The sequence below is a fragment of the Hyalella azteca genome, unplaced genomic scaffold (assembly GCF_000764305.2).
Source record: "Hyalella azteca isolate HAZT.00-mixed unplaced genomic scaffold, Hazt_2.0.2 contig2620, whole genome shotgun sequence".
Lineage (NCBI taxonomy): Eukaryota > Metazoa > Arthropoda > Malacostraca > Amphipoda > Hyalellidae > Hyalella > Hyalella azteca.
In genome coordinates this window covers 37,958-58,638 of record NW_025932888.1, presented here as the reverse complement: position 1 = coordinate 58,638, position 20,681 = coordinate 37,958, and the positions used below count along the sequence as shown (strand labels likewise).

At 39.5% G+C, this 20,681-nt stretch overlaps 2 protein-coding genes across 4 annotated transcripts; one reads left to right on the top strand and one right to left on the bottom strand.

Annotated features, from left to right (window-relative positions):
- Positions 1–315: 315 nt before the first annotated feature.
- LOC108668258 (NAD-dependent protein deacetylase Sirt2) lies at positions 316–5,170 on the top strand. Of its 2 annotated transcripts, none has more exons than XM_018155443.2 (9): positions 316–464; positions 920–1,203; positions 1,539–1,641; positions 2,125–2,351; positions 2,624–2,747; positions 3,065–3,257; positions 3,645–3,730; positions 3,903–4,006; positions 4,326–5,170. In XM_018155443.2, the coding sequence occupies exons 1-9, from the start codon at positions 407–409 to the stop codon at positions 4,368–4,370; spliced, it is 1,224 nt and encodes a 407-aa protein (XP_018010932.1). In that variant the 5' UTR covers positions 316–406; the 3' UTR covers positions 4,371–5,170. The 2 variants fall into 2 exon arrangements, with proteins under 2 accessions (XP_018010932.1, XP_018010931.1); XM_018155442.2 differs by having other exon boundaries at positions 875–1,203.
- LOC108668256 lies at positions 3,877–15,259 on the bottom strand. Of its 2 annotated transcripts, XM_047885628.1 has the most exons (7): positions 9,548–15,259; positions 9,114–9,216; positions 8,796–8,927; positions 6,006–6,195; positions 5,735–5,850; positions 5,430–5,479; positions 3,877–5,293 (listed from the first exon to the last, which is right to left on the bottom strand). In XM_047885628.1, the coding sequence occupies exon 1, from the start codon at positions 15,166–15,168 to the stop codon at positions 11,605–11,607; it is 3,564 nt and encodes a 1,187-aa protein (XP_047741584.1). In that variant the 5' UTR covers positions 15,169–15,259; the 3' UTR covers positions 3,877–5,293; positions 5,430–5,479; positions 5,735–5,850; positions 6,006–6,195; positions 8,796–8,927; positions 9,114–9,216; positions 9,548–11,604. The 2 variants fall into 2 exon arrangements, with proteins under 2 accessions (XP_047741584.1, XP_047741583.1); XM_047885627.1 differs by lacking the exon at positions 5,430–5,479.
- Between the last annotated feature and the right edge of the window lie 5,422 nt (positions 15,260–20,681).

The following is a 20,681-nucleotide window of genomic DNA, read 5'->3' as shown; positions in this document are numbered from 1 at the left end:
TGGCTAAAGCTAAAATTATCTAACAAGTGCCAAATAATTCATTCATAGACTTCCACAACGTCTAATTTTCTTTGCTCATACCCACCAAGGGAGTTCCATGACACCTCCCCGGCGCCCTAGTCAACCTCGTTATCTTGGCTTAAGATTGCGATGGAAGTATGTAGAGTCTCGGCTAAAGGCAACTCGTGACATGCATAACTTTAATGGGCCGTGTATTATGTAGAAGTGTGTGTGAACTGGTCCATTGTTTTGCACTGTATCAGTTATGCTAGTAGGTGCACTTCACTATGTTGTAATAGTTCCTTTATTTGCTCCCAAGATTGTAGTACGTTCGTAATTAGATAGGCTGTAACCTTATGAGTTAGCAGTTTTCTCATTGCTTTTATTTCTAGAGAATTTATTAGTTATGGCATCTCCGTCGTCGAAAAAACTTGAAAGCGACTCCTCACAGTCTAGAACAGCAGGTAAGAAACTGAAACGTTTGATATTCAACTTTGAAAGAAATCGTTTCAGAGCCACTTTGTTGATTAACCACGTGAAACATTCACTTTCCTTTTCATGTATTGGATGGTGAAAAAAATTGCCCGTAGTTATATAATTAAATAAGTAACATATAACGCCTATCACTGTTACTCGGTCAGCAAATAAAGTACTTAGTCTTTCTACGTGGCATGTTTGATCGTAAAGGAATCAAACTTGTCACTAGAGCAAATTTTACCATCTAAACCATCGTTGTCACTACGCCGTAGCCTCTAGTCATCACTTGTGCCCCATAATCGTGGTTATTGAAGGGGTCACTGAACCATAGTCATGACCTTAGCGCGAGACCTATTGCTTATTATATGGCCACTGACGTATATTCATCCCTCTATAGACAGCGTGCCAGATGACAGCGGTGTGTTCGACGCGTGTCCTTCAGGCGCAGACCTCAACAGCGAGGGTGCCGTTGCTGATGGCAAAAGCGCCGCTTCTGATAGTGGAGATGCCGGTGCTGATGCCGTTGGTGCCACTGCTGATGGCGGTGGTGCCACTGCTGATGGCGGTGGTGCCACTGCTGATGGCGGTGGTGCCACTGCTGATGGCGGAGGCGCGGCAGCTGATGACAGCGGCGTTGCTGAAGCAGACGCCGGTGTCTTTGAGTCACTCATGTCCCTCATCGAACAGAAGCTCAAGCTGAAGAAAAGTGATGGAGAAGAACCTCCGGTAAATTACTGCCTAGTCAATTGATTGTGCATGAAGAGTGACCAGGCTCATGCTTTAGTACTCTCTTATTTATTTGGAACCTCTGCTGTAAGAATAGTTTAGGCATATTCAGGTGAAAACGAAAAATTTGCTTGAATCGGTCGTATATAGAATAATGCCAAGTTGTTTAGATTTTGAATGACTGAAGTTAACGAATATTTTTGCCAACAAAAATTTCAGTGCGTAGCTGATTTTATGATTTTACGATCAGAAAGACACAGGGAGTATTGCTTGGTTTTCTTTTGCCGCATGTCTCATTAACAAAAGTAAGGCATGAAAGAGCGCGTGGTGTGCAGGTGCTACAATCAGTGGACGTGGCTGGCGTGGTGGCGTTCATGCAGAGCGGCCGCTGCAAGAACATCATCACCATGGCGGGCGCCGGCATCTCCACCTCTGCAGGTGAACTGTACTCACACTTTGTCCTTGTCACCTTGCTCTTAGTAACTCGCGTTTCCACTTTGTTCTTGTCACCTCGCACTTACGTATAGTCCTGTAACCTCGCACTTGCTTATAGTTCTGTCACCTCGCACTTGCTTATACTTCTGTCACCTCGCACTTGTTTATACTTCTGTCACCTCGCACTTGTTTATACTTCTGTCACCTCGCACTTGTTTATACTTCTGTCACCTCGCACTTACGTTTGATCCTGTCACATCGCACTTCCGTACAGTCCTGTCACCTCGCATTTACACAATAGTTATTTTCACCTAGCATTCGAACCAAGTACTGTTGCTCAGTGTCTAATTATCCTGACTCCATGAAAGTAATTTTCTCGGCAATCGTATTTGTTGACCGTTTTCTTGAATGGCATCAGTTTAAATCGTCTACAAGAAACTCACTTCCTGCATGGTGCGTAGTTCAAGAACTGTCCTCTTCTTCCAGGCATCCCTGATTTCCGATCTCCTGGCAGCGGCTTGTACTCAAACCTACAGAAGTATGACTTGCCGTATCCTGAAGCAATTTTCGAACTCGGATTCTTCCGGCAAAACCCTCAACCTTTTTTCACCCTGGCCAAAGAGCTCTACCCAGGCTCCTTCAACCCAACACCTAGTCATTTCTTCGTCAAACTGCTGGAAGAAAAAGGGTTATTGCTGAGGCACTACACGCAGGTAAAGTTCATGTGTTCAACTACTGGGATAATGAAAACAGACTGTTCTCAGAAAATCACCACATTGTATCACTTCATTAGAGTCTAACTTGTGCTGAAAGAATGTTAATTGGTTTGCAAAAAATTCATTAGAAAGAAGCATGTTAGTTGAGTGCTCATAGTTCAATTCGTTAGCATCATACAAGTTGGGCCGATTCTAAATACCTGCATTCGAAACCAAAGACCCGCGACCAAAAAATAGTTTACACTTCAGTTTCCTCTTTCCTTTGACAGAACATCGACACTCTGGAGCACGTGGCTGGCATCAGTGAAAGTAAACTAATCGAAGCACATGGCAGCTTCCGGACCGCCCATTGTTTGGGCTGCCGAAAATCTTACAATCAAGATTGGATAAAAGGTGAGGTCCCATGTTACGAGATAGCAAAATACTTTGTGACAGTGATGTTTGTATTACTCAACGACACTGAAATAGTTACACTTTATTAAGCGAGTGAATAAGATAACTTCTATCAATTAAAAGTAACAAACGGCTACGTGCTCGAAATTAATAATGCGATCTGAGAAGCACTAGATTATTGTCAAAGCAAGAGAGAAGTTGAAACATGTTACAGGGAAGCTTCTATAGGGCGGGCGAATGACTACTCTGCAAAACATGTCCATCATTTTCAGTCCACCAAACGTTGACGATTATATGTTTTCCTTATTTTTTTGCAGACGAGGTGTTCGCAGACCGCGTGCCATCGTGTGAGAGCTGCGGCGCCGTGGTCAAGCCCGACATAGTCTTCTTCGGCGAAGCACTGCCCGACAGGTTCTACAAAGCCGTGGCTACCGACTTCCGGAAGTGCGATCTTCTCATCGTGATGGGGACTTCTCTCACCGTCCAGCCCTTTGCGTCACTCATCGACAAGTGAGTCATCTCACGGGCCATACCGCGATAGTTTGCAATGTACTCACTGCAGCCATCACGCAGTTGAACGTTCGGCACACAAGGCCCTCACACGATAGAGGTTCGATGCATGATTACTCTGTCAGTTTTGCAGGTTGCTTTCGGGATAGAAATCCACTGCTGTCGGAATTCATCGTCATTCTCTATAGGCCATTTTGACCTCGCTTCATTATGTGTTACTAATATTATTGTACTGATAAGTATTCAAAGATCACTGTTATAATTAAGTAATTGATAGTCTTGTCAACTTGGGCGCCTGTGGATACTTACGATTTAGTTCAAATTCAATTAAGACTTTGAATAATTTCCTATTAACGAGTTGAAGATTGTAATGGATGATTTCCTCAGCGTGCCACCGAAGTGTCCTCGTCTGCTGATCAACAGAGATGCCGTGGGCGTCACGGGCGTCGCCGCCACACTGCAACGGCTCATGGGTGACGAATATAAACTGGCATAACTTTTTTTTATTCTTGTCATCGAAAACATCTGAAGTATATGTATTAAATTGATATACCTACTTAGCATAAATATAACAACTACAATACATGGGATTGAAGTTTAATTTGTTCTGGGATATTTTATTATAAAAAATGTCTAAAATTACAGGAAAGGGGCAAGCATTCCAGCCGTCAAAAAACAAGCGCGACGTCGCGCTCATCGGCGACTGCGACGATGGATGCTTCACCCTTGCTCGGCAGCTGGGCTGGCAGGTGCGTTGTTGTCAGGACGTAAAGACGGACTGATGACCGTCGCGTAGCATTTCCGTTGTGGGCATGGCACTCGGGTAACGAGAAATTATGGCTTAAGCCAGGACGGAATGAAAGTATTAGATTGAGCATCACGTGAAATAAGGGACGTTTTCTGGTGAATATGACAGTTTTAATTGAAGTTTAGTTAGTAAGTAGTTGCTATTTCCTGGCAGATTTGTGAGCACCGTAATAGCGACGGCAGGGATAGGATTTCTTAATTTTTTAAATTGAAAGATATCGTAGATGCTTCTTTCCGTAACTAACTTACGCACTTTTTCAGGATGATTTACAGAGGTTAATCACGGAAGGCAAGAAAAAATCTTGAAATTCGTGAAGCAAACGGTCGTGCTATGCCTGATCGAGCCCTACTTCATTCCTTCACCTTCTTTGTTATCGCTGCTTGCACAAGGCAATCAACGTAAGCGATCCATTAGTCATTCGTCACTAAAACGATATAATAGGAAAAAGGCATATTGTCACATATGAAACTTGCCACAATTGTCACAGTCAAGTAAATCTTACCAGAATGTTTCCATTCATAAATTGTATCATTTTCATTAGTGGCCGTGAGTTCAGAATGGTGATAGCTTTTCTATCTAAATATGACCCCACACTGAGATATTATTAGATTAGTAGGCCAACCTATTGTTTTCTATCCATGGCATCGGTTGTCATCATCAGCTTAGTGAATTTAAAAGTAAAGCATGAGAAACAAATGTGCATCGAGGTTGGTTATTGTGTTCGAAATCTTATTGCTACAAAATCTGTAATTTAATTCTTCATCCATGAACCAAACCTCGAAGTGTGAATATGTGCAATACTGTACGGTGATTTTCTGCAAATTTAAAAGGTTTGTGTAGGTACAGTGAATGTCATTGTTTTATATTTCATTTATTCACGAAATTATCACAGTCATTTGGCCAATAGAAGTATATACAAAAACTTTTAGGAAAACTCGTGGTATTTAACGTAATTACGTTGACGCCCCCATGGCATTCAATTGATTTATAGATAATGTATAAAATGATTAGATCTAGAAACATTTTTTTTCCACCATAAGATGCGTCATTTTTGTTACTATTTATTTAATGTACCAACTAGAGCATGCATATTCATCAATTTAATAAAATCTATGCCTATAACAAGGATATTATTTGCCGTTGTGTCGAGTTATGCTGGCCATGAGAAGCTTTTCACGCTCCTAGGTGGAGTTTTTGAGCCTCTTCATTTGTTGGGGCACGTTGAGTGCTGCAAAAAAAAGTTACCCAGTATTACATAATTGGCGAGTAGCCAAAATAATTATCTAGACATAAAGTACATATAATTAACATATTTCTTCACGCTAGGAATACTGGGGCATGTCTCAATTTTCAACAAGAATCACCTGGCATCCATTCTCAGCGTCTCGTGCATTCCTGACGTTGTGTCAACTCCCTAAGTAATAAAATACGTTTTTCATTCTATAATAATGAATGGTTATCAACTGATTTGACTTGATCCAACTTACAATGGCTTTGAGGGTGCGTGAAGTTTATAGGAAGATTTGATCAACATCATCAGCAGAAACAACACATGATAAATTTCAAATTAATTGCGTTTGCTACAGCTTTGAAGACCATCAAGCGATCTAGAAATACATATCCAGGCAACAAACGAGTTGCAGTACGTTAATAACATCGTAATACCGACCTGCTTCCGCGAGGCTCCTGGGCAGGTGGTCGAGGAGCAATTCTAGCACGTTACCGTCAAGCCTGCAGCCATCCAGGGCCACGATAGCGTCCCTTGCGGCGTCAACGTAGTAGAATCTGCAATATTACTTTCCTTTAAGCACCATATAGAGAAATACAAAGAAAAAGTTTGCAAATATTTGAAATTACGGATTGAAGCAAGCTGCTGAACTACTCTTACTTTGCCCATAGATGAACGTATAAATGAGCTCTTTACACAAAAATTCTAATACCTGACTTGAGCGGTGGCTTCGCTAGCTCCAGTCAAGCTGTTCTTAGGAATGTAGACATCGGCGATGGCTTCGCTGTAACATCGAAAGAGATGATGCAGATCATTTTCTGCCGTTCTCGAAGTGATGTTCTTCACGAGAACAGTGGCCAGAGCAGTTTTGTGAGGCCGACGTATTTTCGGCATCGTCGTATCTGCAAAATGTTGAACAGATAAAAACTTATATGATGACGACTTCTGTAAAGCAATAAACAGTAATGAAGTAATCAAATATTGAAACGCTTGTTAGTAGAGCTACTAATGATATGGGTCAGTATACTAATGACAAAATATTTGTGATACAAGCATCATCATCCAGGAACCTGCGTAGTTTGGCAGGTCGAATGGTCGTTATGGATGCAGAAAACATAGTTGTAGTAGTAGTAGTAGTACGTACGTATATTGGTTTGCTAGCGCCTCAGCTATCAAGCTATCGAGTAAATATCGATAGCTATCGTTTACGGTAGCTATCAAGCTATAGTAAACGAGTAAACCTTAACAGAACATCGCAAGAGAAGACACTTATTATTGCGGTATTATCACTTATTATTGCCAGGTAAGTAAGGAATATATCCGATGCTTTTCGCACCGGAGGTCAAAATATAACATTGCCAGCAAGGCGGAAGGTCTCGATTATTCAAAATTATTCACCAGGGCCAATCCCAGCGCGGTCTCCATTTAAAATACAGACAATGGTCCTTAGGTGTTATTCATATGAGTTAGTAATATACAGCCAGTGTAAAAGCTCATGGGTTAGGAGTGCCTGAACTTTGATGCCAGCAAGCTCTGGGTTTTTTAATTTTCAAGTTTACACAGATCAGGTGCAGTTTATATACCCCAAGCTATTTTGTTTAAAAAGAATGAAAGAAAAACTAGGAAACTGGGTTAAAATATCACTTTTAACATACAAACATTTTGTGTGTATAATATCTATAGGCATTGTGATCCCTCAAACTGAGGGTTTTGATGACTATTTTTAAAAAATTAATGATTTACTGTAATCTTGAATATGCAGCGCAAAGAATAACTACTTTATACAATGTACAAGTTGCTCATACATAAGCGTTCAAAAAATTATGTTACACGTGCCTAATAGCAATTCTAATTGAACATGTTAACTGCAATACTTATAGTTGTAAAACTTCATTGTGATTATACATTACTCATCATTTTTCCAACAAAGTTTTCTTGCCTCTTCACTACAGGAGAAGAAAATAATCACTTGAGATATAAAACCAAATAATGTGTTGGAAAGCTATGAATATGCATAGATATATTATAGCTCTATAACATTATATTAAAAATTTGATTAATCTGGTAATTTATTCGTTTCACAACTTCTAACCACTTCTCAAACAGTAGACATATTCCATGGCAGTAATACCTCCTAATTGTTAATGAAAGTACATGATCACAAATTTGGAACATCGGGCAGAAGTCAATTTGTAAGTGTAAGAAGTGATAATAAACAGTGAGTTTATCTGTATTGTATTTCTTTACAACTAAATAAATCAATCATCTTTGCTCTGACATGCTTTTTCTGTATTATATGAAGATAATGTTAGTGTGGTTCTTGTGGAAAAATACCACGCTATCATTTAAACCTGATTTCAATCGGTGGCAGAACAATGAGACACTTTGCGGCGACCCAATTCTCGGGTTGGATTGAATGGCCTTGGCACATATTTCTACAGCTGCTGAGAGTAGAAATAAGCATCGTGGGAACAAAGGTAATATTTTCATCCATACATCCTAAATTAAATGACAATGATTGGATTTGGTAAGTATTTTATGAACCTTGTTTATTTATGGTAATGGAAATGTCATTACTACCATTTCAGAAACTGTTCTTGAATGCACGTGTGAAAACCGAAGTTCTGTAATCAATGGAGTCTCCGAAATGACAAAATCGTAATATTTAAAATATTTAGCAATATGAGTGAGATCATCAATCATCATAGGATCTGTAAGAAAAATTAGTTGTTTTTGATGTAAAAGTATGTTTTAAATTTGAAACAAATTCAATACTTGATTTTCAGAAGTACGATGCAAAAATTAATGATCCATATTAGAATTCAATATACATGATGCTTTCAGAAATAAATTGAAAAAGTTGAAACCTATTTAGAACTTATAATTTTACAAATTGCATAACGCAGTGCACAATTTCAAGATCACCTATGAGTATGAATTTAAGTCCCATGACTGGAGAAGCTTTCAAAATTTATTGTACTATCACGTAAGCGTGATATAAGCTCTTTGGCCTTTTGATGAACAAAGTTTATTTAGGTTCTATTGACCTTAATGGTTAGAACAATGCAACATATCAGCAGCCATTCAACGATCGGTTGACTCTTGATAATGGTGTAAAAATATTGCAGTAGACACATCATCCAAAAGTTTAAATGCAAAGATTCTCATTTAAAGGATAATAAATCAATTCCTAATTGTTTAATCCCTCTTATAGATATAAACAGGGTGGAATTCAAAGATTAGTGGTTCACTTAAAAAAAAGCATTCCTCCTTGAAAAAAATGTTCCAGGTAACTAGAAAAGGGTTTGTAGGCCATCAGAAATTGGCATTGGCATGAACGTTATGTCAGGCAACACAGAGAAGCTGCCAACTCCCAAGATCATTAATTGTGAGTGTCACTCAAAAATAAGCATGAGGGATCTATAGAAGGAATTGCACACGTTGCGCTTGGTAGGAGCAGTTACAAGGTTGCTACTGACACAAGTAGAAACTCATCACTCACCGATGAGCAAGGGAGATCGTTGTGCCCGGTATGAGGTAGGTAGCCAGTAGAGACACGTCACTCTCGGATGAGCAAAGGAGATCTTGAGGAGGCTGCACAACGTTGCAGCCGGTAAAAGACGCACTCTTGATTCTGAAAAAAGTTCTATTAGATCTTGCCAATATACTTGGATTCAAATGTTGCCTACGAGTTGATTCAGAACACTTGATGTATTAGTTGTTCAGAGTTTGACAAGTTGATTCAGAACACACCAAATTATTTTCTTCTAGTCATAACTTTTTTACTCATAAATTGTTTAAATTATTTTTGAAATCATACCTGAAGCCAATTTGGAAGATACGTAAGCATCCAACTCCCAACCAGCTCAAACGAATGCGGTCCGGATTGCATACAAACTATGTCTTTGTATGATGTTAGTAAACTGCACAGGAAGAAAAATATTTTCAAAATTTGCATTTTTAATCTATGAACGATACTTTCACTCTTGTTGATAAAACTAGCATTTATATATAAACAATGAATGTAACCATTTAAAATAAAAAATTGTTGAATTCAAAGATGTGTACATATCGTATAATAAATGATGAAAGTAAAAGGATGAATACCATACCGGAACATTACATTACAAGCTAATTCTTTCATTTCAATACAACCATAGCAATCCAAATATATACAAAAACATAAAAAGGTGCAAAAAGACAAGCAGGGAGCATAGAGACTAATTTGTAGAGTATTTAAAACATGCCACATACCCATGAAAAAATGGAGAGCGTGAATTTAAGTGACGACAAATTAGTACAGTCAACTCGTTGAAGCTGTACCCTAGGTATTTTTCCCAATCAAACTTATGCCCCAAGTTTGTAGTTTTTTTATTGCGACATCTACTACACATCCAGTGGTTAGCAGGCAGTTTGTTCATTTTTAAGCATTTCAGGTGGAATCAGTCAGCTCCTTCAACATTCTTGGCAGCCAAATGATCGAGATACGATTCACATGTCTTCATATTAGCACACCAAATCCATGTAGAAGTTCTACCTCTCTTTCTATCTCGTTCGTCACTACTTATTTCACACATGCAGTACACTTGCAGTTTGTTCGTTACTACTGTTCTTTCAAGTTTCTACATTATATGAGGCACTGTCGACCAGGCTTTCTTGACATTCTTCTGGTTGTAGCAATATTTGTTGTTAGTTGCAACCAGATTCACGCTTGCTGGGGGAGTGGCTCAGGTGGTGGTTGGGGGGGAAGGCATCAGAAGAGGGGGGAGATGGGCAAAGGCAGGGAGGGCGGCCAGGAATGCCACTGCTTCCATGGGGCTGTCCCACAGTGAGATGCTGAGGTATGTGGGGAAGGCGTCACAGGCAAAGAGATGCTGGACGGACTGGAGGGGATCCCCACTATCCAGGCAGGCGGAGCTAGGGGAGCAATTGATCCTAGGAAAGTAGGGCGCCATGGAGCTCCAGTATCCCAAATGGAGCTGGGATAGCGCCGAATGGTAAAGACAAGGGAGTGAGGCCTCCACTGATGCAATCAGGTGGGGCTGCAAGGATGGCGTTGACAGCATCAGCCGCCGCAATGCAGGAGGCGATCTCCCTGCGGAGGGACTGCTTGGCCTCTCCATAGGGACTGGCAGGCATGATATCTTTAGCAAAGAATGGTGTGAAAAGTTGGCCGAACCTCGACTGGTCAGAGGCTTTCATGGGGCGGTCCCCAAGGGGAGCAGAAGCAAAGCGGAATGAGGTATGGGAGGGCTGGAGAGCGCTGGCGAGGAACTGGGCACAAGCCAGGACCAGGTGAGCGGACAATGGGAGGACGCCGGTCTCCTGGAGAAGATGGGCAATCAGGGCCATTTTGAGGCAGCCGGTGGCTAATCTCAGTGCAGTGTTTTGTATGGTTTGAAGGCTAGCAATAGCTGTGCGTACAGCAACAGGGTACCAGATTGGGGCCGCGTAGTTCAGGATTGGGTGCGTGATGGTTTGGTGGGTGGCAATAATGTCTTCCTTGGAGAAGCCCCAGTTGGTACCAGCAAGGGCTTTCAAGAGGCAAAGAGATCCCATTGCTTTTGTGGCTATGGCTCTTACACGAGGGGAGAACTTGAAGTGTGTATCCCAGGTGACAACTAAGATTTTGGGGGTTTTGTCCAGTGGGATGATGCCGTTGCAGATGGTGGCAGATGGGTGGGATCAGCATTGGTGAGTATCTGGGGTGAAGAGCATGACCAAGGTCTTGCCAGGAGCCATGCCCAGTTACTTGGCAGCCCACCAATTTGAGACAATGTTGGGATTTAGAGGCAATGTTGGGGATTGGCACTGGCATATCAGAGATGACATGGTTAAAGAGGGCTGGCAAGATGACCAAGCCATGGGGAATGCCTGAGTGAATAGCTCTGAAAAGCAATTGTGTTCTGAGGTAGAGACAAGATGAATGCCTGCCTCTGAGGTAGCAGCACAGCCAGCAGACCAAGTTGTGATGTAGGTCAAAGGCTGCGATCATGCTTAGAAGGAGAGGGTGGTCGACACTGTGACTGAGGAGTGTCGCGGTTTGAAACCGTGTAGTGAGGAGATGGTGGTGAGAGATCTTGAGATGAATGGGAGCACAAGACACTCTAGGATCTTGGCTGCAGGGCAGAGGGAGATAGGACGGTATGAATAGCCCTGGTTTCCAGGTTTGCCCGGTTGAAGGATTGGAATAATTATTGTATTTTTACTAATGGATGGGTTAGAGGCTGTGGAGATGGAGATGTTAAAAATACGGGTAAGGAACTGGAAGATAGCGATATTGCACAGCTGATGTCAACTACTTTGTTTGCCTACGTAGATGCATGCATTATAACTTCTTCTGGTTGTACAATGGCTGCTTCATTTGTTGAAGAAGGAAGGACTGAGTCAGAATTGGATGAAGAAGGGACTTCATGTTCCGATTTTTTTGTTAACCAAGAATCAATTTTTCTTTTTTTGCTGCCCACTTTCTTCTGATCAAGAACCAGACATTGCTTGGGCAAATTACGCTTCATGACGTCACTGCCAAGTTCCTCGATGTAATTTGAGATTGTTTTACTTTTTACAGTACACTTCTTTGTTTTCATCAAACATTCTCTATGATTATCACTTAGAAAAATGGTTCGTGCAAGATCAGCATCATGTTGAACCATGTTGGTATTGCACTTTAAAAAAACTTCATTATTCACATTATCAATTAAATCTTTCTCATCAGGTTCTGTCTTGTACACATACTTAGAGTCAAATAGATTGTGAACAGTATTGGCAACATGTGACATCACTCTCTCTGTGGCAGACAGAGTTGGCTTCATGAGCTGGATGATTTCAAGGCAACGAATGATGTTGACTGGATACTTGGATTTGTCGTTGTTACTGCTGATATAATGAGCGAATGCTTCAGTATAGGATTGTAAAGTCTCACTTCCGTGTTTGATCAGTTTGTTGTTGGCTCCAGCTTGCCACTCGCTTCGAAAAATTTCCATGAATTTCAAGTAATCATTTTCTAAGCAAGTGCACTCAAGAAATCCTTTGCATTCATCATCACATGATTCAAATTTTATGTTCACAGAATCAAAAAGGTTTTTTATGGATGCAGAATGTTTGTTTTTGTGAATCGAAAATAAATCTGTTGCAAGACGAATAGGAGTGGGGATTACTAGATAGTTGGGAGCTTCATTACAAATTTCTTCGATCCATTTTGAATTTTCTTCAGTTAGTGAAATCACAGTATCTCTTGATCGTTCAACTTTGTTTCTTGTTTTCAGGTCCAGATTTGAAATTACCTCTTCCAAAAGCACATCGTGGCCGTCTGTAGCATAATTGGTATCAGAGATGAATTTAAGATTTCCATCGTTCAAAAAGCTTTTAATCTCAGGAGAAAGTGACTTTAACTCATTTAAGTCAGGTTTGATGCTTTCTACTTGGTGTTTGTAGTCAAATGGTCCAAAGCAGGAGTCTTTGGCCAATTTTTCCTTGCTGGAGATGGTTTTGTAGACTTGTCGGATCATCATCGCTCTTACAACGAAAGATTCATTTGCAACAAGTTTTAAAATTCTTTTAGCATTTTCTCCAAGGGCATTTGCATCATTCATCAATACTGGTAGAGCTTGAAATAAAATGTGGATGTTCTTCAAAATTGCATCTAAATAATAGTGAAGATATTCAGTAAAATGAGTGTCACATTGATTTGGGATAGCAGTAAAAGTGGTTCCGCGAACAACATTGATGAAGTTGTGAACATGATTTTTAACAATATTGTGATCATTAATGAATGCTACAACAGATCTGCACATGGTTAACGTATCACTGACCCATTTTGGCATGGTTCTGTTCAACAAATTTTCAACTTTATGACAAAAATCGGGGAGTCCAATCAATTTGTGATATCCATCAGAGGCTTTGAGCAGGTCAATGAGGCTGCCTTTCTCTTCAGTGTACACAGAAGCTTTGTCAGTGCAAATGAAAGCAACTGAAGATGGCTCCATGAATAATGCCACAGTTTCTTTCACATGATTTGTTGTTGCCATTGCATCCCCTTGCTGTAGCATTGAAACACATAGAAGAACTTCTTTTGGTAGTCCATTGTCAGCAATGTACGATGCAACAATCACTTGACGAGAGACATCCTTGGGAGCAGTCCCTTTGTCACAACTAATCATGAATTTTCTAGTACTCTTTGTGGCTGGAAAGATTTGAGAAAAATGGTTCTTCATTGTGATGGCACAGGCTCGGTAATTGGCATGCATTATGTTTTGAACTGCCGTGTGCGTGTGATGTTGGTTGCCCAAAGGATGGCTCAAATGTGGTGGGCAAATAATGGCAAGTAGCGTGCACAATGCTGGATATAGTCTAAATGACAATGAATTGGTAGCCATGAATATACCAGCTACCATTGAATTCTTAGTAGCATTTTTGCACTCATCGGTGGTTGGACGTTTGAGTTTCATCTGTTGTTTATCTTCACACCTGCTGAATTTGAGAGCTTCTTGGTGCTGAACGCTTAGCAAGTGCCTCTTCTTGGCTGCATTCTTGCTTCTGGTTTCTGTGAAGGTCATCCCATCACACCAAGATTCTCCACTCTTACAATGTTTTAAAGGATTTTGGTGACTTAGGCACACCTTACAGTAATGAGTAAAGACATCTTTTTCGCAGTCATATTGTGAAACAAAGCTTTTGTCATTCTTTTTTGTGACAATGCTCTTTGAGAGATTTGTCTCTTCACATGCTTCAATAATAAATCCATTGTACATTGTTTTACAACAACAATCATTTTCATGTTTACATTCTTGCAATGCTGCTTGCAGAGAAGCACAATAAAACTTTCTAGCGCATAGAAGCAACGCACAGGCTGAGCACTGAGGTTTGCATATCGGCATTTGCCCAACTGTTCCTCTTGCTGATGCAGATGACTTGCCGACTTTGGTAGGAATTTGCACCATAGGTGGAACAAATGACGTAGTTGAATGAGGAAGACGTAGTTCAGAAGTAGATAAAATTTTCTCATTTGGGAGCAGGGTTGTGTCAAATGAAGCTGCGCTATGTGGTAGCTGGTTTGCGTTACACGAAGTTGCACTATGTGGCAACTGAGTTACGTCAAAGGAACTTGCGCTATGTGGAAGTTGGGTTGCAGCACATGAAGTTGCACTACGTTGCAGCTGAGTTGCCTCAAAGGAAGTTTTGCTCCATGGGAGCTGGGTTGCGTCACATGAAGCTGCGCTACATTGCAGCTGAGTTGCATCGAAGGAAATTGCGCTATGTGGAAGCTGGATAGCATAACATGAAGTTGCACTATGTTGCAGCTGAGTTGCATCAAAGAAATTTTTGTTACATGGGAGCTGGGTTGCATTACATAAAGTTGCGCTACCTTGCAGCCAAGTTGCGTCAAAGGAATTTGTGCTAAGTGGAAGCTGGGTTGCATCACATGAAGTTGCACTACGTGGCAGCTGAGTTGCATCAAAGGAAGATGCGCTACTTTGGAGCTGGGTTGCATCACATGAAACAGTGCTTTGTGGGAGCTGGGTTTTGCCACAAGGGGCAATGGTATTGCAAGATGAAGTGCATGAGGTTGCATGCATGGGGAGACGAGATGTAATAGAGCTAGTTGTCTCAATGTTAGGTGATGCAACTGTCAACGATTTGAATTGGATTACTGGTTTCACACTTGATAACTTATTTTTAACATATTTATTGAAGTACATACGATAAGCATTAATGTGATGACGCTTCAAATGCCGAATCAGGTTTCCACAGCTATTTTGGTAAAAACTTACAGTTTTTTTACCAGTGGTACAAAATTTGCAAGTGGCAGTTAAACACCTGCCATTACCTACTTGAACATTTGTGAACGCAAATTCGATTACAGGATTAGGAGACATGATTTTATGATGACATTTTCATGTAATTATTTGTCAACATCAAAACACCTGAAAAATAAAATTAATTAATGTTTTCAATTGGATGCAGATTATTAGCATTGTTTTTTACTTACAACTGTGGATAGTAAATCACATTCTCATTTTCATCACAACACTTAGTGAAATACCTGTACCTAAACCCTGTAAATGGAAGTCAGGACTGACCATAGAACTAACTGGCTGGGCTAGACTGGCATCAATTGAGTATGAGTACTTGACTATGATGAACTGGCAGTTGAGGTTCAAGCAGCCCCAGACGCTCAATATGGTTTTAATATTTCTTGGTTTGCAACATGGTATTGAGTGCAAACATCTGAATGTACATTATAGCTGCAAAGTCAGTGAGAGCATTTACAAATAAGGAAACCTGTTAATTGTAAGCATCTATATGCTGCTGTCAGTATAAATATATGAAACACTTGCAAGTTTGATGTCATGTACAGTGTACAGCTGTGGCTCATCACACTGTACGGCGTATGCCACCTCCCAATCATGTAAACTAGTAGTTCAACTCCTTTGCAGTTGCCAACTCCTAGCAACATGTTAAAACTAGTACCGTAAAATGGGGTAACTTAGACCAGCGGGGTAACTTAGACCACTTTTCGTTTTTTTTAACAAAAACCCCCACAACTCAAAAACTATTTGACATAGAAAAATTTTATCAATGGGCATTAAGGCCTAATACTGAGGCCACATAACACAATAGAAAGAATTGAAAAGTTTGCATATCTACCGTAAAATGGGGTAACTTAGACCACTTTTTTTCTTATAAATGATGCCATTTTCTTACTAGCTAAATCAAACTTGAATTGAAACATGCAAAATACAGGTCTATACTCTAGCTTCACTCACCATAAATTGATGGCTCCTGCCTTTTTATGGTGAGTGAAGCTAGAGTATAGACCTGTATTTTGCATGTTTCAATTCAAGTTTAATTTAGCTAGTAAAAAAATGGCATCATTTATAAAAAAAGTGGTCTAAGTTACCCCATTTTACGGTAGGTACTATTAGTTGTGTTTTCTTTAATTTTAAGTGATCATCTTTAGCAAATATGGGAAACATGAATACTTTAATTAAATAAAGACTGCCATTAGTGAGTTAAAACGTGGAAACGATGTAGTGTTTCTAAGTTGCTAATTAGTGAATTACTACCACTCCTTCAATTCAAATGCAGCAAATGTCTTAGCAAAAAAGACGTTTTGGTTGCTACTGTATTTTCAATTTCCTGAACTACTTCAAGTACAAGATGTCATGAAATATTTTATGTATGACAATGCTGGTATCCAACTTAATCCAAAATACATAATTTTTCAATTGTAGCACTAAACATTCGTCAGAAACTGAAAAAGGAAGGGCAATAAAGTCTCTCCACTCTCCTTACTCTCTCAGAGTAAACTAACAGCTCATCAGCAATAACTAAATATGGCTTATACTATTTACTCTTAACATAATGGTATCGAATTAAATATCAAAAATCATTCATTGAACCTATTCGTTACATCAGCTTTCAAGTTAGGGAGAAACTTAATGGCAATTGGAGAAACTTATTGAAGAAAAGGCACTGCACAACATGACACTTGACTGACTAGAGTACTCTAAAATTTAGCACTTAAACCTCCAGATTTTGTGACATTATTAGAAATTTAGAAGGCTCACAATATATCACTTAAAATTTTCACACAATTAATTTCTCAAAGCTTATGAATAAAACCTATGGAGTATAGAACTGAGGTGTGCACTGATCAGTGTGTGCAGGAGCTTATCTGCAGTTAATGCACTTCAGTTACCACATCCTCCAGTCGTTTAATGAAGACTAACCATCATTAGATTTGAGGCTGTGCCAAAAGTCTTCCCGCTACCTTGTTTGCTGCACACGATTGATTCTGCATGCACATATAACATTCACAAAGGTAATTAAATCATTCTGTTGAATGTCAGTTACCAAAAAATTTGTAACATAGAAGAATTTGTAGCTAAATTATAATCAGTCCATTGATATTGTGTACATGTGAGGGTGGCCCATTCTAGTTTCTAATGCTGATTGGATTCCAGTGGCTGTGATGTTACACCCGTTCTGATGCTGATCGTCTTCTTGTGACTGTGACGTTGCACACTTTCTAGCAATGATTGGATTCCTATGACTGCTACATTGCATGCATTTCCCATTGAAAAAAAGGGACATAAGACAAACTAGTATGTCTGTTAATGAATAACACAGGATGTTTTGGCTGCTAGAAATTGCCACTAATTAGGCAGGAAGCTTACAATAATAATACAATTCTAAATGAACTCTGTCTTGCAGTCCGGGAACCAAAATCCACAGAAAGTTCTAAGTGGAAAGCAATGACTGAATGAGTGACAAGCATCTGCTGAATGCCTGACGAGCCTGGCACAATGTTCATGCTCGTTGTGGAGCTTGGGAAACAAATCTTACGTGAATGTAACTGATGCGTGAATAAACAGCTGTGCTTATCTCAGTAAAAATATGACTTGGCAACTTAATCACACTCAAACTTAACACATTAAGTGCGGGGCTGAAACTGCTGACTGCCTGCTGGTGCGGCTATGTTTGGGTTGCTATAGCGTCAGTGCCTGTCCAGATATCGAAGAGGGAGGTTGTGTATGTGTGTTTCTCAATATGCTCTACATGTTAGGGCAATAAAATTCACGACCCACATGTGGGTCGTTTCGCAGCAGAGTGTGAGATTTATCATGTCACTGCGGCACGACCCACATATGGGTCTTGCGACAATTGGCTGATAAATTTATTTTGCCATATTTTCTTATTTCACAACTCACTGTCATGTATTTTCAGACCGTACATGATGGAAACTTCTAGTTTTTATGGTGGTTCTTAGAAAACGAAACGTGATGAACTTTCTTCCGACAGTGATGATCCCATTCCATCAGATGACACGTTCTCACCAGAGAGGACCGATGGTTCAGAGTGTGATGAATTGAATGATGAAAGTGATTTAGATGGTGAAATTAGTGATGACAACAATAAAGGAAATGATATTCAAGCAATAGAAGGTCAGACAGAGCATAGAAGGGAAAATCTGGCCTATTGATGCTTACTCCTTTTTTTGACACATCCAATCATAGAATTGATAGTTTGTGAAACAAATTATTATGCAGAGCATTCGTGAGCACAACCAAATCTAACAAGGAACTCAAGACTGAATTGCTGGACGCCAACTTTATTTTACAGAAATAAAAAAATTTGTAGGAATCATCCGGTACATGGGACTGAATCCTCAATATTCCATGAAATCTCAATGGTTGAAAAGTGTTCTATTTGAGAGATGTGATCGTGAGATAATGGTCACAGACAGATTTTTTATTCTACTGAGGACCCTTCATTTCAATTATTCAGGCCCTCCAACGCCCTCCTCCTCTTAATCCTCCTAATCTTCAATAAATAGTGCAGTGGGTGGCACAAATGGTCAATCGTAAAATTCAGAGAATCTCATTTTTTCACTCTTTTATGGATATCCGATGGAAAAACCATCTAAAAAAACAGGCGGCAAGACAAGTGCCCATCGCTCGTACGAAGCTCCTGGCTCGGAAGGCAAGACAAGAAAGCGCTGTGTGGGATGCTATAAAATGGTTTCCCAGTCAGAAGGATCAAAAGTTGAAGAAAGAAAGGCCAAAAAGTATCAACATTTTGTGAAGGATGCTCTGGAAAACCATTTTTATGTGCTGGTCACGTTTCAGTTCAAAACATCACTAATTTGTGGGTATTTTTCTCAAATTAAAAACTTGCAACTGGAAATAATATATATGTTTTATTTGGCACTTATATAAATTAGTAAAACTCATTTTCTATCATTTCAAACTTTTATTTTATGATACTAACACAAATACTATGCTGTATATTTTAATGAAACTAATTTTATGGGCTCTTATCCATATTTGTATTATTTTTTAAACGACCCACCAGTGGGTCGTTTCGCAGCAGAGGGATATCGGCTACGACCCACCGGTGGGTCGTGCCACACTTAACATGTTAAATCTACCAAGTGACGATTTGTGGTTGTTTTTCTTTACTACTGTTTGTGTGGCTGCATGATATAACATATTTTCACAATTTTGAAGCATCACTCTAAGTTTTCAAAGTTTTAAATATTAACTAAGTTTTATTCTACTATATAAATTGATCATATCTGACGCGCTTTTTCTGGCAGTTTTCCTTCTTAACATATGCTACTCCGTGGTATGAAGTATAAATGTACACAAACGTATTTCATGATTTGGATCCCTGTGGCAGTGTGTGATTTTGTTTATGCATCTTAAATTTTAATGAGAAACCTTGGTATTTCTTCAAAAATTTGGTCAAGCAATGCCAATAAGGGGTACTTGTAACAAGTTGTACTACTTTAACTTTATTATTTTTAATTAAATAAGGACAGTGATACCGTCAACCGGGGCTACTCGGGACGATTCCAAACGTTTTTCATTCATAACTTCTTACCATGAAACATTTCATAAACAAGTTCAGGCTCATTTCAAAGCTCTTCGCAAGAGCTATCACATGACTTCTCCAAAAAAATTCCATATGCTATTCGTAAGGTGTCAGAAGCAAAAAAATAGTGTCCCGAGTAGCCCCGTCGAATGGGGCTACTTGGGACACTTGAAATAAAGTTCATTTTAGAACATTTGAAGCATGCTGCGTATACCTACTCATCCATTACTAACAGTACTCTGAAGTCCTCCTCTTTCATTGTAGATGATGTAGAGGTAGAATAAATGACATTTTCTGTGATTTTTACTAGTTTTTCCTTTATTGATATGTTATTACCATATACATTAATTACCATATTATTGATGCGATATTACCGTATTATTGAATATTGATGTGATATTACTGTATCCATGAACATGCCATTGAGCATTTACAACAACCTTGTCCACTGCAAGCTTTATATCAGCAGCCTTATAGCATTTTTTCTGTATCTGTAAGCTTACAGGACGGCTTGTAATTTCACACCATTTTAATTGGGTTAAGTGAATTTACTATAAAAAAAGATTGTGAAAAACATACCTGAAACAGAAAGGGATGTTTTAGTGACAACCATCATATGTTTTGGAGAAATAAATCATAGTTTAGAACAATTAATTTTCATTCTATGATGCCTGGTGCACCATTCTATATATGACATTCTATGCACAATTTTGTGATGACCGATATTGCACTAATTTTTCGATAAGTGAAATTTTTTTCACTGTGCAAGGTAAATTTAATCAATATTCTTTGTTTTTAATTTATTTTTTTCTCAACTGGAGCCTTTGCTAACTGAGGTTCTACTGTAAATGCGTTTTCGGGGGTGTCCTAAATAGCCCCGGAGGGGTGTCCCGAGTAGCCGCGCCGTGCGGAAATGGCTGCCATTTTTTTTTGATTGAGGTATGTAAATTCCGCAAATAGTTTTCATGCTGACACTTGTCTACAACTATTTTCTAAGCAAAATTTTTTA